This window comes from Trichoderma harzianum (assembly GCF_003025095.1).
Source record: "Trichoderma harzianum CBS 226.95 unplaced genomic scaffold M431scaffold_33, whole genome shotgun sequence".
Taxonomy (NCBI): domain Eukaryota; kingdom Fungi; phylum Ascomycota; class Sordariomycetes; order Hypocreales; family Hypocreaceae; genus Trichoderma; species Trichoderma harzianum.
In genome coordinates this window covers 18510-34273 of record NW_020209281.1, presented here as the reverse complement: position 1 = coordinate 34273, position 15764 = coordinate 18510, and the positions used below count along the sequence as shown (strand labels likewise).

At 45.6% G+C, this 15764-nt stretch overlaps 6 protein-coding genes across 6 annotated transcripts; 2 read left to right on the top strand and 4 right to left on the bottom strand.

The window, feature by feature from the left end:
- Positions 1-1454: 1454 nt before the first annotated feature.
- Positions 1455-2703, bottom strand: M431DRAFT_549673 (hypothetical protein; the record flags this gene model as incomplete). The annotated part of the gene is made up of 2 exons (XM_024921294.1): positions 1455-2222; positions 2301-2703. 2 exons carry the CDS (start codon positions 2701-2703, stop codon positions 1558-1560), a joined length of 1068 nt encoding a protein of 355 aa, XP_024767473.1. The 3' UTR covers positions 1455-1557.
- An 852-nt stretch (positions 2704-3555) lies between these two features.
- Positions 3556-5370, bottom strand: M431DRAFT_525891 (hypothetical protein; the record flags this gene model as incomplete). Its single annotated transcript, XM_024920645.1, has 4 exons — positions 3556-4461; positions 4530-4631; positions 4653-5252; positions 5320-5370. 4 exons carry the CDS (start codon positions 5368-5370, stop codon positions 3700-3702), a joined length of 1515 nt encoding a protein of 504 aa, XP_024767472.1. The 3' UTR covers positions 3556-3699.
- Positions 5371-5793: 423 nt separating this feature from the next.
- Positions 5794-7131, bottom strand: M431DRAFT_501716 (hypothetical protein; the record flags this gene model as incomplete). Its single annotated transcript, XM_024918052.1, has 5 exons — positions 5794-5843; positions 5899-6185; positions 6235-6542; positions 6598-6679; positions 6806-7131. 5 exons carry the CDS (start codon positions 7129-7131, stop codon positions 5794-5796), a joined length of 1053 nt encoding a protein of 350 aa, XP_024767471.1.
- Positions 7132-8024: 893 nt separating this feature from the next.
- Positions 8025-9156, top strand: M431DRAFT_525889 (hypothetical protein; the record flags this gene model as incomplete). Its single annotated transcript, XM_024920644.1, has 1 exon — positions 8025-9156. One exon carries the CDS (start codon positions 8025-8027, stop codon positions 9036-9038), a length of 1014 nt encoding a protein of 337 aa, XP_024767470.1. The 3' UTR covers positions 9039-9156.
- Positions 9157-10225: 1069 nt separating this feature from the next.
- M431DRAFT_68130 (hypothetical protein) lies at positions 10226-12009 on the bottom strand (the record flags this gene model as incomplete). Its single annotated transcript, XM_024921753.1, has 3 exons — positions 10226-10877; positions 10930-11635; positions 11742-12009. Coding segments are annotated over 3 exons (1626 nt in total), but the record flags the coding sequence as incomplete, so codon positions are not given.
- A 263-nt stretch (positions 12010-12272) lies between these two features.
- On the top strand, positions 12273-15426 carry M431DRAFT_525887 (hypothetical protein). Its single transcript, XM_024920643.1, has 2 exons — positions 12273-13056; positions 13120-15426. Exons 1-2 carry the CDS (start codon positions 12314-12316, stop codon positions 15284-15286), a joined length of 2910 nt encoding a protein of 969 aa, XP_024767468.1. The 5' UTR covers positions 12273-12313; the 3' UTR covers positions 15287-15426.
- The last annotated feature ends 338 nt before the right edge of the window (positions 15427-15764 follow it).

Genomic DNA, 15764 nt, shown 5'->3' with positions numbered 1-15764 from the left:
ATAATAAAGTAATTTAAGTAAACTTAAACTTTAAACGCTTACTAAAGTTAAAAGTAATAAAAAAATACCTAAAACTATTTAATAACCTTTTTAAGTTTACTTTTTTTACTTACTTAAATAGGTTATAAAATAAATAAAGTAATATTAATTAAGGAGCTATTATATACTATAACTTTAAAAAAACTATAATATATAGCCCTTTTATTAATATAAAAGTTTATAATACTAAAATAGTAAATATTTTTAAAGTTATAAAATTAACTAAAATATATACCTTAGTAAACCTAAATATTTAAAAAATTTTACTTTTTTTTAAATAATTTAGTAATAGTAAATAAAATATTAAAACTAACTTTTACTTTATCTTAAGAAGCCTATATAAGGCTATATTAAATTACTTAAAAACTACTTTTATAAATAATTATAAAAATAGCCTAAGTTTTAAATTATAAAAATATATTAAAAAATAAAAAAACTAACTAATTAGTAAAAAAAAGTTTAAAACTCTTTTACTATTTAAAAAACTATTTTATTATTACTTTTATCAAAAAATAAATAAAAAAAAAATATAGGAAAATATAAAATAATAACTAAAATAATAACTACCTAAAGTTATATAAAATTAATAAATAAAACCTTTATAAAACCCCTTTTATACCCCTAAAGCTATATCTCCTATACTTAATTTTATATAAACTACTAATTAAAAAATTTAAATATAAAAACTTTATAAAATATTATAAAAAATTTAAATATAATACTAAGCTTATTTATAAATATAAAAAATTAAAAATATAAAAGTATTTTATAAAGTATTATATAATAACTTTTTTTTTACCTAATATATTAAAAAAAAAAGTATATTTTAAAATTACTTATATTTAATACTTTTTTAATAATAAAAAGTATAAGGATTTTTAAAAACTAATAAAGGAAATAAACTTATACAGCCCCCCTTTTATAAAAATAAATACGTAAAATAAATTAATACTTTTTTATTTTCTTTATTATATTAAAATATAGTAAACGCTTAATTTAAACTTAGCGGCTCCTACTATCTTAATACTTAAATAAGGACTTATATAACTAAATTACTTAGTAGACGTTAATAATAAAATAAATAAATAAATAAATAAATAAACATACCCTTTAAAAAATGGATATCTTATAAGAACGGAATATCCTTTGCAGCTAGTCGATATTTTGTTTCTCCTGAAGATGACCTCCGCGGTATCTATTTTAATAATAGTGAAGTACAAGCTGGGGATCTAGTTGCTTTAGAAATAGCGTGAAGATATAGTAATTGTTTTCAGTTACACTGGCTTAGCATAGGCTGATATAAGTAAGAGCATCTAGAATGTTGACTTGTGGACAAACTAGTTGTTATAATAATAGTCCAAGACTTCTTCTAGGCTAGCCACAGCACCCCTCCATGTATTCCTCCTACCCACTCCCTACTCCATGTCCAGCATTTCTCAATACACTCCGACTTCCCCGCCAACAATGGAGGGATGACTCAAGCCGCCGGCACTTGTCATAATCCTCGATCATGAAAAATCAGGCATGACCAACGATGTTCTTTGGCACGTACGGCTCTTCTAAATACTTGATCTCGTCAGCTGTTAACTCCTTTCCTCGCAGATCGCATGCTTCTTCAAGTCTCAGCAACGAGTTGAGACCAACAACTGGCACAGCTCCCTTACTGCGAAGCCAGGCAAGGGCGACTTGGCTCATCTTCCACTCTTTCTTGGAGGCCAACTCCTCTACCCGCTGGATAATCTCTTCATCTACTTTCGTAAGGTTGCCTGTTGGTGAAGGCATCTGTGCTCTCACAGATGCCGCGTCACCGAGTGGTCTTGCCAATTTACCACCAAAGTTGGGCGACCATGGCATAATTCCCACGCCGGTTTCATTGCAGTACCTGTTCATCTCTCGCTCCTCTTCGCGATAGCACAAGTTATAGTAGTTTTGCATACTGATAAACTTGGTCCAGCCGTTCTTCTCAGCCACGGATTGCATTCGCGCAAATTGGGTGGCCCACATAGAGGAGGCACCGATGTATCTTATTTTCCCAGACACAACTAGATCGTGTAAAGCTCTCATCGTCTCTTCAATTGGCGTGGAGGGGTCGAATCTGTGTATCATAAAGAGATCGATGTAATCGGTTCCGAGGCGTTTCAGAGATGCATCGACAGCCCTGAATATGGCGTTGCGAGAGAGACCTACAAAAACACACCATTAGCTTCGTGTATCCAACCTCCCAATTCACAAGCAAGGTCATATAGCTAGTGATAACGTACCTGATTGGTTCACATAGTCCTTCATCTGTGACATCTCTTGCTGCCACGGACCCGTAAAAATATCCGGCTCATCGGTTATGGCGAGAAAGCACTTGGTCATGATGACAACTTTCTCGCGTGGAATATTATGCTTCTTCAGCGCCTTTCCGATGACCTGCTCACTAATGCCATTCGAGTACAGGTCTGCCGTGTCCCATGTGTTTAAACCTCGATCATAGGCCGCCTTGAGAATCTCGATGGATTCATCTTCGTCGAGCACCCACGGCATCCACTTAGATGAGCCCAAGGACATTGCGCCGAGGATTGGTACAGAGACTCGGAGGCCTGATGTGCCGAGTCTCACATACTCGACCCGACTTTCGTCAAGGCTCTTCTGGAGTGCTGGAGGTAGTGAGAAAGCCATTGGATCTGCAGAGAAAGAATGAATTGGATGGATTGTATTTTTTCTGCTTTAAAACAAGCTGTATGTTAAGATGAGAGATGTTCGAAATAGACGTTGTTGTCTTGTTAAAAACCTTAGAAGCCATCACGTCGCCCAGCCCTTTTATACATATTCCCACTATCTGTCTCCTGAAGTATAGAGACTTTAACATCCGATAAGTCCGTAACATACATTTCAGCCCATACTCTGTAGTACAAAGTCAGAGATGAAGCTATTGTTCACTCTTGCTTCCAGTCCTTCTTCATTTTGCTCATGTCGAACTTCTTTTACTAATTCATGTTCCAAATAGCTGAACTGACAAAGAGCGAAGTATGGAGACCTCGCGCGTTTATCCAAAAATGGTTTAGCTCCTATCCAAGAGCATGTCCAGTGAAATCCCAGAGGAATCGAGTAGATCACACTAAATCCTGCAAGGTCGTGAAGATACCCGCAACTAGGCTGGGACCTGAAAATCGGACCATAATCCTCCGCAGCCTTGCAATTGAACATTACAAATCTGTGGACTCAGTACCTCATATGCAAACAGTTGCAGACACAATAATGCAGTATTGTAGCACACGTCTCAAGCTTAAGCCCGATACTCCCGTCATCTCCGTAACTTAGAGCAGATCTCCTGTATGAAAGGTGAGCACCCTGAATGCCAGAGGTATTTGACCCTGAGCGCGATCTATGATTGGGCTTAAGCTAAGTTCATGAATATGAATTATGTCGGTGTCTAGGGAAGATATGAAAGAATACGCGTAATTTTCTATTTGCAGAGTATGCAACCGTCAATTTAGTCATTTGGCAGTGAACTCATATTCTTGGAGGTAAATACTGTGTTAATGTCTACCCTAAGAGTCTACTCTATGGTGAATATTCTCCGTCTCTAAGTTTATTATAATCACCATTAATATATTGGAAAATTGTCCAAGCCTTCGAAATACCAACGTGGTTGTTCTTAAAGGACAACAAAGGTCAAAATTTGAACTCTCCATGGTCACTAACGGATTCAAGTAGCGTGTGCCCCAAAGATCGTGCAACAGCCTTCAAGACGCCCTTCAACCAAGTCTTTTCTGGAAGCTCGACGGCATCAACGCTGACGGCCACAGTTAGCGGCCATGCTAGTAATGCAGCTATACTCGGGTGAGGCTCGTCAAGAAATGTGGTAACCTTTGCACCTCTAGCAGGGGCCTGTGAAGTGAGAGAGAACTCTACACCACAGCGCAAATCGACAGCAAGATTGTTGATATTAACCTGGCACCTCTGCATATTTTCATCCACAATGTAACCGTCAGATAGCGACTTGAGTGCGAAGAAAGCCCGTTTCTGAATGCTATTTGTGATCAGACGAAGAGCGCGGTATCGATTCCATATTGCTGCATGGCCAACCGAAGAGTAAGTATGCGAGGGGGTGTTTGCACGGGCATTTACTGCGTTCAAACTCGGCTGTGGGTGAGTGCGGCTAACTTGAAACCTCCAGTCTTGAGCAAGCCCCAATGGCCATGAAGCGAGATCATAATCGAGCGCGTATGCTTCCATCGCAATGGACTTAACTTCATTGACAATTTCTGGGTCTGCGTTGTCCATGTCTCTCAGGAAAGATATCGACTTATTTCTCAACGTCAAAACACGGATTATGAGCGAGTCTAGCTCCAGCTCGTGTCCTTCTTCGCCCCAGTCCGAGCCATCTTCTAACCAAGCTGGCATTGCTCCTCCCCGAAGAATAATGATACGAAGCTGCATGGGCTGCATGTCAGCGTACGGTGTCCATAAAGCTCGTGATATCAATTGCTAGGTTCACTTACACACTTCTGCCGAATTGCTTTATCTAGCTCTGTATCTGCTGCGAAGCCTCTCTCGCGGCGTGCACTGAGAAGGCTAGCCGCGCCCTTCTCATGGCAGACGCTCTTCTAGAAACGGGAACCGACGGCGTTAGGAGGTGGTGCCGTATATTCTCTGGCAAAGTACATGATGTTCTCATAGCCGCCCATTAGCATCATGGCTAGCATCACCTGATAAATCGTATCACTCGATATTGTACTCATGGCGTTCTGGATCTCCTCCACGGCCTTTGCGTATACTCTTTGGGAAAGGCAAAGGGCTGGTCTCACGTCCCTTTTCCGTCCTATCAGGGCATGCGAATAGGCCTCCAACGCGAGACGGAGACAAGAGTCTGGCTTAGCCAACTCCCAATGATGAAGCACGTGCGGACTGTATTCAGGGCCGCCATTCCCTAGTATATGCCTCTCCGTAGAAACGCTATCTGCAAAATAATAGAGTGCGTGCATCTCTAATGGCAGCGATAGCGCTGGCTGTATTCTGCTGTTATTTGATACCAGTGAAAAAGTAGAGCCTGAGCCCATAAGCCCCGGTGCTTGGCTGCCACTTGTCTTTGGTGGACGTCGCTGAAGACCCATAGCGAACGCGTTTTCACTCCTAAAGTGCAAACCTGTCTGCTCGTCCGAGTCCCAGGTGCATCTTCTATCGCCGGTCCGACATCTTTGGCACAGAGGTCTCGTACAATCACACTGTTTTTATCATCAATTGCCCATTTTTAGTTTTCCATGACGGAGATGATTTTGATTCATGAATTACCTTGACTTTGCGTTTTCGGCATGTTTGGCACCCAGGGCTCGGGAAGACCATTTTTACTCAATCAGGACAGACGTGCTCTGGAGTGATAGAGATGTACAATATGCAGGCATAACATCAGATTACCAAAAGCAATGAAGCATGATATCCAAGTTTAATAGGCAGCCAGAATCTAACGTGGTGCAAACCCGGATGGTAGTCATTCTAACAAGGAGATACGCCGGCGTTAAGGGAATTAGGCGTGGTCGATCCTTCGTCCGTAACTAAAGTCGGACGACATTGAGCCTACGGGGTACATCCCACCAAAATGCCTAGGGAATTAATAAGACGGTGAAGTGTGGGATAAGTTGTCAAGGTGAGGCCTCAAATAAGAAGACAATCCAGAAGATCAATAGCATTTCGAACCTGACGGGAGTTGGTTTATGATATTCATTGCATTGGATTGATACGACTAGTTGTAATAGCGACGGGTGGTGTTCAAGGCGATTGTAGGATTTCTCTAGCTTCGAGTATCTCTATATAGACACCTATTTCAACTCTTGTTAGATAGGCAGTAGCAAATTCACAGGACATTGGGCTCACCGGCTGCTTGCCAGCGACGCTCGAGGCGTTTAAGTGCTTTCACAAGTACATCTCTTGTCGCGATAGCGCTCTGCGGCTCGGATTGGCCTAGAATGGCAATCATATAAATACAGTGAAGGAAGAAGGGCGAGATGCTCTCCAAACTGGTTACTGGGTCAGAAAGGAGCTCTCTGCACCGCCCAATGACAGTCGCCCTTGTTCTTTCGACAGCGACTAATGTCTGCTCATCCCACTGCGTATGGTCGCCTTTGCAGGCCTTGTAGTGGTTATAGAGAGCAAGGAGAGAACTAAACGTGTGTGAGTTGACGATGATATGGAGTATTTGCGTATGCTTACCTATAACAAATCATGAGCTGTTCCTCGATAGGAACTGCCCACTTCCTGGCTTCAGTCTCTGCGGCATCGATAAGCGAGGCTATTGTGCGGCCCAGTTGTGAGGATTCTTTTTCTTGCCGTTGGCACAACGACGATTCGAGTCCGAGACACTGGGCTTCTAAATCCGTTTCAGAGCAATAGTTATGGGAGGTGTGCCGCAGAACTTTTCCTAATAGTCTAGTGGCTTGTGCAATCAAGGCAGGACAACCTTGGTCACGCTGTCCGAGCTTGCTGGATCCAAAGCTGTTGGCGATGGCTGTTTCTTGAGACTTCACAAAGATTAGCACCGATATTGAGGCCGTGCGCTAGATATTGTTATCGTACATCATCATAAATGACCATACTGCCATCGTCTGGTGGATCATAGACAGAGGCGAGTCGACTTGGAGAACCGAGATTGAGATACCTACGCAACTGTTAGGCTAGAAGCTAATATGGATGGCCTTGAGCGTTATGGGCGAAATGTCTAAAAATCGAGCTACTGGGTAGGAGGGGGGTGTTAGAATCGAGAGAGATCCCAAATGGTACATACCTGTCTAGGAGAACAACGGCCCACCACAGTCGCCTACTCTCTTCAAGTTCGCTGCGATTATATGGAGGACGCAGCTTCAAGGCGTTTGGTCCTCCAAAACCCATGGCCTGGCTGTAGCGCGTACAAGCACCCACGGATAGAAATGCGGATGGGTAGATGGCATGGTTAATCTCGTAGAGAGAGATGAGCAAGCCAGCTTCCAGGCATTCAACAGACAGGACACCTGCCATTTCCATGTTCAAAAATCCCTGCTTGGCTGCAAGGTGAAGGTCGGTGCGGGTTCCGTTTCGTGACGACTCGGAGGGTGCGGAGGTGATGAGCCTCATGCAGAGAAGAAGTAATGCCACATCCGCGGGCAACTCCGTGGGCGTCTTCCCCAGTAGTCGGGCGCGGAAGCGCTCTTCATCGAGAACAGGCAGCCATCTGTGTACTCCATTGAAGAAGGCCGAGACATACGAGTCTTGCTCCACCTGGGTTGCTCCTATGAAATTGGTGGGAAACGCATCGGTCCCGGGACAGGCTGTCGGGACGTGGATACGATGCTGCTGGAAGACGTATCGGTCAACAAAATAGACAGATGGGAACTCTACCCGCGGCGCCCAGAGCTCGTTGGCATTCTGGGGTTCGCAAGGACGGTCGGCATGGAGGAGGCTGCGAGTTGAGGGTAAGTTGTTATCGGCCACAACGTCACGATCAATCTGATTTGACGAAATTCTCCGCGATACTCTGCTTGTCCGCCGCGGGTAGACGCACTCGCAAGATCGACTAAGGTGTTGTTATTGGTGGTCAGTCATCTGGCAGTAGGGGCCGGTCTCCCCGCCTTTGTGCAGTTCGAACGCCTTACATTGAACACTGTGAGCACTTTGGTGTCGCTTTGTCGCATTTCCGTTTCTGCACTTTACAGGATACACACGCCGTTGCCATTATTCAACCCAGATCCGTTTAAGCCAGTCCGACTTTGTCAATTGTGAAGTAAGAGGAGGTAAAGTCTAGACGACAGCGGCGGCCGAGGACATGTGAGTTGAGATACCCGCGGGTGGACCCGCCGATCCCCGCGGCCGCGGGAATCCGAAGCTTCGACTAAGAGCCTCTCAAAGTTTGAACCTTATCATCATACTCTGTCAATGCTGTCTTCCTTCATCAAAGACTCGACACTTATTTAAATGTTGATTGTCTTTCCAGATGATGTTTCTGTCCAACAAAGACTGGCATCGCCACGATGCCTCCTGTAACCTGGAGGGAGTCCTTCCCACCCAAGCCAAGCTTTACTGAAAAAGATATTCCAGATCAGTTTGGCCGCGTCTTCATTATTACAGGTGGCTCGTCTGGGTGTGGCTTCGAGGCCGCAAAGGCCGTGTATAATCTCAACGGCCGCGTCTACATTGCCGGCCGCTCAGCCGAGAAGGCAGAGGAAGCCATCCGCAGGATCAAGTCCGAGCCGGCCGCTCCTCACCCGACTGTCAAACGAGGCCGAGGCGATATTTTCTTCCTCCGGCTTGATCTCAACGACCTTAGCACCATCAAATCATCTGCCGCCGAATTTTTGTCCAAAGAATCGAGGCTCGACGTGGTGTGGCACAATGCCGGACTCGGAGGGGCGCCGTTCGGAAGCAAGACTGTCCAGGGATTCGAGACGCATCTTGGTGTCAACGCGCTCGGTCCGTTCCTCTTTCAGCACTTTCTAACACCCATTTGTCTTACGACAGCCGCGAGGTCTGACGCCAAGTCCGGCCACTCGAGAGTTGTCTACGTTTCGTCTTCAGGCCATCGAGCGGCGCCCAAGCCTGACGGTGTTAACTGGGATGACCTGAACATGCACGAGTTGGGTGGCTTCAAGGGAGCTATGACCAAATACCCGCAGAGCAAAGCCATGCTGGTCATGTTTACGCATGAATTCGCCCGGCGTTTCGCAGCGCAAGGCCTCCTGTCACTCTCCCTCCACCCAGGATCTGTCAAGTCCGAATTCCAACGCAACCAGCCCGGGCTCGTCAAGTGGCTGACATCTCCGCTACTTTATGAACAACATTACGGCGGCCTCACTCTGTTGTTCGCAGGCTTCGCTGATGTCGCCGACACGAAGATGCTCGAGCAGGGCGGGAAAAACGGATCCTATATCGAGCCATGGGGGCAATGGGGAACTGGGGCCGACTACATCTTTGACGGACTTGTAAATCGTGGTACCGGAGAACGCTTATGGAAATTGTGCGAGGAGCTCTTGAAGGAGTGGATGTAATCTGGGCAGAGGCTCTGTAAAGTAAAAGGCATCATGCACATGTACAAATAATATCTGGCCAAACGTCTGTCAACCCTAACTTCGGTAGCTTAAGCTTTAAAAACTGCCCGCGTTTTTGTATTTCTCGAAAGACCGAAAATAGAGCTGGCCAGGGAACGGAATCAGCTATAGTAGAATATGACTGGCGACCAGTGATCTGGCAATAGCGCAGTGCCTTCTAGAAGAGGGAACGTTAGGATAAGCCATGTTGCATAGAGATGAAGGAAACAATGGGCGACTTACACATGGCGGAAATAAGTTCCTAACATAGTTTGCCATAACTAAAAATAAGTAAAGTCATCATTACTAAAAGTAAAGCCATCCTGCAAATCTAGGGATGGCGCTTCCATAGGTTGATCTGGGTCATCACAGCCTTTATCCTCAGTTACATGATCCGAGGTGTTACTATCCTGTAATATAACATTAGAAGTTCTTTGCTGTCGCTCCCATAGCAAGTGACGACGCAGGGACTCGGTAAGCTCATTCTCAAGCATATGGCGACGCGTTGTGCGCGGCGAGAGAGCAGCTTGGTCTTGCATATCGCTGGCATTGCCAACAATGGGGATCCCCTGTGTCAGCGTGGGGGCAGTGTTTATGGATCCCTCCGTCGCGAAAGGAGTCTCATCAGAGTCTTTTGGTGAGTCCTGTAGCGAGAGGTCGTTGGAGGCTGTGTGCAATTGAGGAACGGCCAAGGTCGATTGCGAGGCACGATCACCTAGACCTTGCAAACGCTTATTCTGTTCCATCATCAAGGTAAGGAGGGATCCTCGCGGGGTCGAACTGCGCACAAGGCTGGCTCGCTGGAAAAACGTGTCATCTACGTTAGGTCGGCGGTTGTCTTGTATGGGTATTCCCTGGTTAGATAACACGTCATCGTCAACGGTGCTCTCGTCACTGGAGTCAGCATCAGAACCCATGAGAGTCTCCTTTTTCGTATCTCCAGTATCTGCAGTCAATACTTCAAGAGCAGGCACTTCAAGCTCGGCCAAGACCTCGCCCTGACGAGGCACGTCACCCCACTTCCCTAAGTCTTCAGACTCGGGGGGAATGACTTGTTGAAGACCATCATCATTCGATCTTCTAGTGCTATTATCTTGGGAGGATGGAATTGTTGGAGATGTGAGAGGGTCAGGTTCCACGCTCGTGTGATCCTCGTCGCGGGATGAAGAGAAGGCGTCATCACTATCCACAACATCGCTGCTTATCTCCATAGCGACAGATTGATCGGTTTGTCGGGAAGCTATCCGGATGGTAAGGGCCATCAGTGCTTGCAAGTGAGAAGCAATATGTTGAGTCATAATCTTGGCTTCTTGAGAACTAGATTCAGTCGTAGAGTTGTCCGTATTTGCATAAGGCTTTGGAGAACTCCTATCAATACTTGTTCGTGTAGTTTTATTACTCTTCCCCTCTAATGGCTCTCCGGCTCGTTTCTGCGAGACAACTTTCGTTTCCAGATCTATGTCTCGAATCTGAAAACAACAGAGAGGACACTCATTCAGTGATCTCCGTCCAGAAATCTTACTTCGTCGTGAGATTATTTGAATCTGTTCGGCAGAAAATTGGTCAATATGCGTCTCTTGCATATGTGAATGAAGATTCTCCGGGTCTCCAAAAGTGTTGTGATCATCTTCACATATAGCGCATATCCATGAAGGCATCAGGTATACATCTTGATGCCATCGCTGACCATGAGTTTGCATGTGATCAGACCAGTCTTCAAAGGTCGAGAATCCTGCGGAGGACTCAGCACACTCTTCTGAAAGGCATATGTAGGGTTCCAAGTCACGATCCACATGTCGCCTGCGTCTCAAGATTAGACCTTCTGGCTAGAATAGGTTGAGTTCCTTCTTACCTCCATCTCGTGGGATCTAGATCCTCTCTGTTAAGTGGCTGGGCGCACCATTCGCAAACTACGACCTCACCCTCTGACTGATCCGGTGGCCGTGGATAATTGTCATATTTAATTTGGGTAGAAGATGTCTTGCGAGTTTTGGACTTTGGACGCCATATATTGTTTAGCCTAGATCGGAAGAGACCCGTGTCCAGTGATGATAGGTCGGAGAATGAACTACGCGGACCTATGGGCTGAGGAAACGAGTGCTGTGATATAACAGGGGGTGGCAGATGGTGTGCAATATGTGCGGTAGGAGCTGCCTCCTCTTGCACTGCCTCATCTTCAGGAATATCAGCCATCTGCTGTGGCTGCTCGTTTCGTCGAGTTGCTAGAGCAAGTTGTCGAGACTTAAGAAATACTATTCTTGCCAACCTGTCCGTCATGGACCTTGCGAGACGACTCCGTAAGGATGGGTGTGCGTTGGGGTAAAGGACTTGGACCATGGTTGTGAATAAGTGTTCAAAATCTTTCACATTGACATTCTGAGTGAAGAGTTTCACTCGGTGATTGAGATTCAGTCTGGCTGACTGTCGGATCGCAACACCCAGTCGATTGAGTCGATCAAGTGTCTCCTCAATTTCGGTCAAGCTCTCCACACTCGATTTCAAGGTTTCTTCTGTGTCTTGAGATTTCTCCACACCCGATTTTAAGGTTTCTTCAGTGTCTTGAGTTTTTATCTCAATATCATCAGTAGCGGTTGTACCAGAATACTCAACTACAATCCCAGTCAGGAGATATTTACACGAGAGCGAGTGAGTTGATGCACAAACATAGCGATAGAGATCTCCTCAACAACCCCAACAGACGTAAAACAATATCTCGAATATCATGTAAAGTCTGGAGTCTTCTGTCGAGGCACTGACTAGGGCGTGCGAAAACACCCAAGTAGGCTGTCCATATTGAGAATCGTTGCTGATATTCCGCTAGAAGACTTGTGATTATAGGCGAGTGTCCTTTCGAAAGATGTTTTTTAAACAACTCTTCACACTCACAAGCCAGAATGTATATGCGATCCTCGGCCTGCGGCGTTAGCGGCATGACGATGATGAGGAGGCCAAAATTAGGCACCATGTTCAAGTCAACCCTCAGCTGATGACCAACATATTGTCACATTATTGGAGAGTTCGTCCTGTCGGAATAATAATACCCCGCATCTCCAAGAAGAGTTGGTCAGCATCATGCATGACGCTTCAGCCTGGTTGAGTACTATTTGCTCACAATATGCATGGTTACATGAGTCTTTTTTTGGAAACTGAGTCAAGACTGCGGCGAGTGATTCGGTCTCGATTCTAATCATCACCTAGGCCTCTTGGCAAATGTAGGTTTGGACTTCCCGAATACAATGCCATACCTATCTGAGCTCCATGAGTGGGACCTGCTGCAACGATTAGGAGCCCTCTTGATAGACAAGAAAGCCTATTGCGATGAGCTGCCGGAGACGTGGGATAGGGCTCCAGAGTACAGCGACCGTGCCTATTATGAGGTGATGGCGTTAGAAACTGAGCTGCGCCAAGTATTTCTTCCCCGGGAGTCTGACATCCAACTGTCTGATGATAACCTGCAGCCCTGCTGGTCTCAGCTTAGGAGCGTGTGCAGCTTGTTAAATAATCTCGTGGATATCGAATTTCGGGCAAACAAGGACTTGCACAGCAACTCCTCGTACCCGCACCTCTGGGGGTTGATATATTTCCTTGATGGACTCGAACATGAAGAGGTATTTGACCTGGTTGGTGGCCCGAACCATACCCTGTTCCGTTATCGACCCGAAAGTCGGCGAGAAGATTTAAAAACAATCACTGGCTTCAACAAGTATATGGCCCAACTAGTTGCCAATCAATTCAGACCAGTGGTTGGGTCCAGTCGAAATGTCAAGAGTACGCCTTGGAAGAACACACAATTCCGAAGTCGGGCGTCCGCTGTCTTTCACCTTCTTTTTGAACGATTTACTTGCGAAATCAGCCATGAGGTTTTGCTGAAGGTATCAGAGGAGATAGCAGACGCGGGTCGTTTACCCGAACTTCAATTACTCTTGTCATCTTGCTCTAACTCTGGAACCTGGCAAGAAACACTTTGCGCCCCAGTTGAGTGAGTACACACTTCACTGTTTCTCGGCTAGGCTGTAAATCTTTGGTGTTAACTACCAATCAGAGATGACAAGGCCATCAAAGAACTGCGCGATGTTTGCCTGGAACTAAAGCAGTTTCAAGGTCAAGGCCAGGAGCTCCACCTTTCCATCCAAGAGCATCAGCTGTTTGGAGTTTGGGCCTGGCAGACAATGGGAAAGCCACCCCTAAAAACTATCCAAAAGCTTTCACTTGACGAACTTATAACGAATGGAAATTTCAAGCCCTTAAGCTGCCACTCACTCATCAGCAAACCGTCCCTCATCCGATATAATCTCAAGGAAAAGCGAGCATTGGCTGTGAAGCTCGGATTTTGTCTCCTTGACTTTTTCGACTCCCAATTGGACTCGAGAAGAATCCATTTTCTTGTTCCGAATGACGGTCGCCCCAACAAAGATCTATTGTATCTGTCCTTCTCTTCCAAGTTACAAGACTCAGATGAGTTTCGTGACTTCCGTATTGGCCATCCCGTCCTGCTTTCATTCGCCAAGCTGTTGATTGAAATTGAAGAAGGAGACAACCTACCGCTTAATATTAACTCTCACTATGGGGAACAAAACACGCAAACCTGGGCAAAGCTTTTTGAGTGTGTCGAGCGCATGGAAGTCGAGCGAAACGATTCTTACATAGAGGCAGTCGTGGGATGTCTGAACGTACATCGCCAGATAGCCAAAAGCCTCCGAGATGAGATGGCCAACGGGGAAGACATAGATATGAAAATAAGAGAGGAGCTATACCAGCACATAATCCGAAAACTTGAACTATCTCTGGTGGAATGCACGACACGGAAGAGGGAACGGTCAGAGTCCCCTGGGCCTCTTCCATCGAAACTACCCTTAGGAGCTACGTCAACCCGACGTAATGGATTATTTGATAGTGATCCGGATGATCGGGGAAAGAGACGAGAATTCTGGCCAAATTCGAAGCGGAGTCGTACCATCGCAATACCTGAAGCAACAAACTTCTCAACGATAGTTTTCAGAAAAACGATGACAAATTCCACCAATCCTGGTACATTGAACAAACGGGATAATCTTCTCAGCCGCAGTAGCAAATTCTTTCGAAACACTGAGCCATTATCTCAAAAGATCAGTGAGCAGATCGTCACAATTCCTGGTCGTCCCTCGAGCCGTGACGAATTTGAAGTGGCCATCATCTGCGCGCTACCCCTCGAATACGACGCTGTTTCCCTCTTGTTTGACTGCTTCTGGGACGAAGATGGTGGTGACCCCTACGGCAAGGCAAAGGGGGATCTTAATACGTATACAACTGGGCGCATGGGAAGCATTGATGTCGTTTTCGTTCTTTTGCCAGAAATGGGCAAGGCAAGCGCAGCAGGAGCTGCTGCTAGCCTACGTTCTAGTTACTCTTCACTGAAACTTGTTCTTCTGGTGGGAGTATGTGGCGGCGTTCCCAATCCCAACGGGAAAGGTGAGATGCTGCTGGGAGATGTCATTATTAGCCGAACTATTGTACAATACGACTTGGGAAGGCAATATCCGGAAGGGTTCAGACCTAAAGAAGGCATTGAAGCCAGCCTAGGCCGACCAACGAAGGGCATTCGAAATATGATTTCCCGGCTAGAGACATCACGTTGGCGCCAAACACTGGAGCAGCGTGCAAAATATTTCTTGGAGCAAATCCAGACGCTGGCCGTGGAAAGGCAGCCTGACCGCGACTATAGATACCCTGGATCTCACAAGGACCGCTTGTTTCGAGCAGACTACCAGCATAAACACCGGCTTGAAACCGAGTGTCCCTGCTCTCATAGTCGTACTAACGTAGACCCTATCTGTGCCTCATGTCATAACTCATCATGTGATGAACTTGGCTGTAATGATGAATACCTCGTGAAACGAACTCGCTTAGAGAGGAAGAAACAGCTGGAGAGTGAGAATCGACCGGAAGAAGCTCAAGCGCCATTAATATTTATCGGCCGCATTGGTTCCGGCGACACAGTCTACAAGTCAGCTGAACAGCGGGATACTATTGCAAGTCATTATAATATTCTTTCATTAGAGATGGAGGGTGCGGGAATTTGGGACGAGCTGCCCTGTATAGTGGTTAAGGGTGTGTGTGACTATGCGGACAGCCATAAAAATAAGATTTGGCAAAACTTTGCTGCAGCTACAGCTGCAGCTACAACAAAGGCATTGTTGGAACAGTACATCAAAACTGATAGTTTCTTCTAAAGAAGGAATGTTGATAATGATAGAAAATACCTGACCAGAAGAGCAGAATTAATAAAGAAGTAAACTAATGAAGAAGAAAAAGCCTACACAGTCTATATAAGCAGAGAATTGCTGATGAGAGTATCCCCACCCGGATATGTGACCACCAAACTAATCCTTAAACATATGCTGTGATATTACTTGGCAGAATCCATTGCGCCGGCAATTGTATATATCAGTCTATGAGCTCTTTCTAGGCGCCTTCATGGTGTGGGAGTCCGCAGTGACTAACACATCTAGGGAAATACATCTCAGACGCATGGCTGAGCTGCTTACGATGAGGGATGCTAAAGGCGCATAAAAGAGTCTTGGAAGCCTTGGCGCTTGGCTTCAAGTCCACCCAAAACCGAGTCAAGCAGTTTTAAGACTGGATGCTACAGCAACCCCACACAAGAGAAAGAATAGCGACAAAGGCGTGAAGGGATTTCGTATTTGTTAA

What these genes read in the sequence shown, in the direction of transcription:
- M431DRAFT_525887 (XM_024920643.1), top strand. Translation starts at nt 12,314, where the DNA reads ATGCCATACCTATCTGAGCTCCATGAGTGGGACCTGCTGCAACGATTA. An exon ending in ACACTTTGCGCCCCAGTTGA is followed by an intron (nt 13,057 to 13,119) that starts GTGAGTACACAC and finishes ACTACCAATCAG; the next exon opens with AGATGACAAGGCCATCAAAG.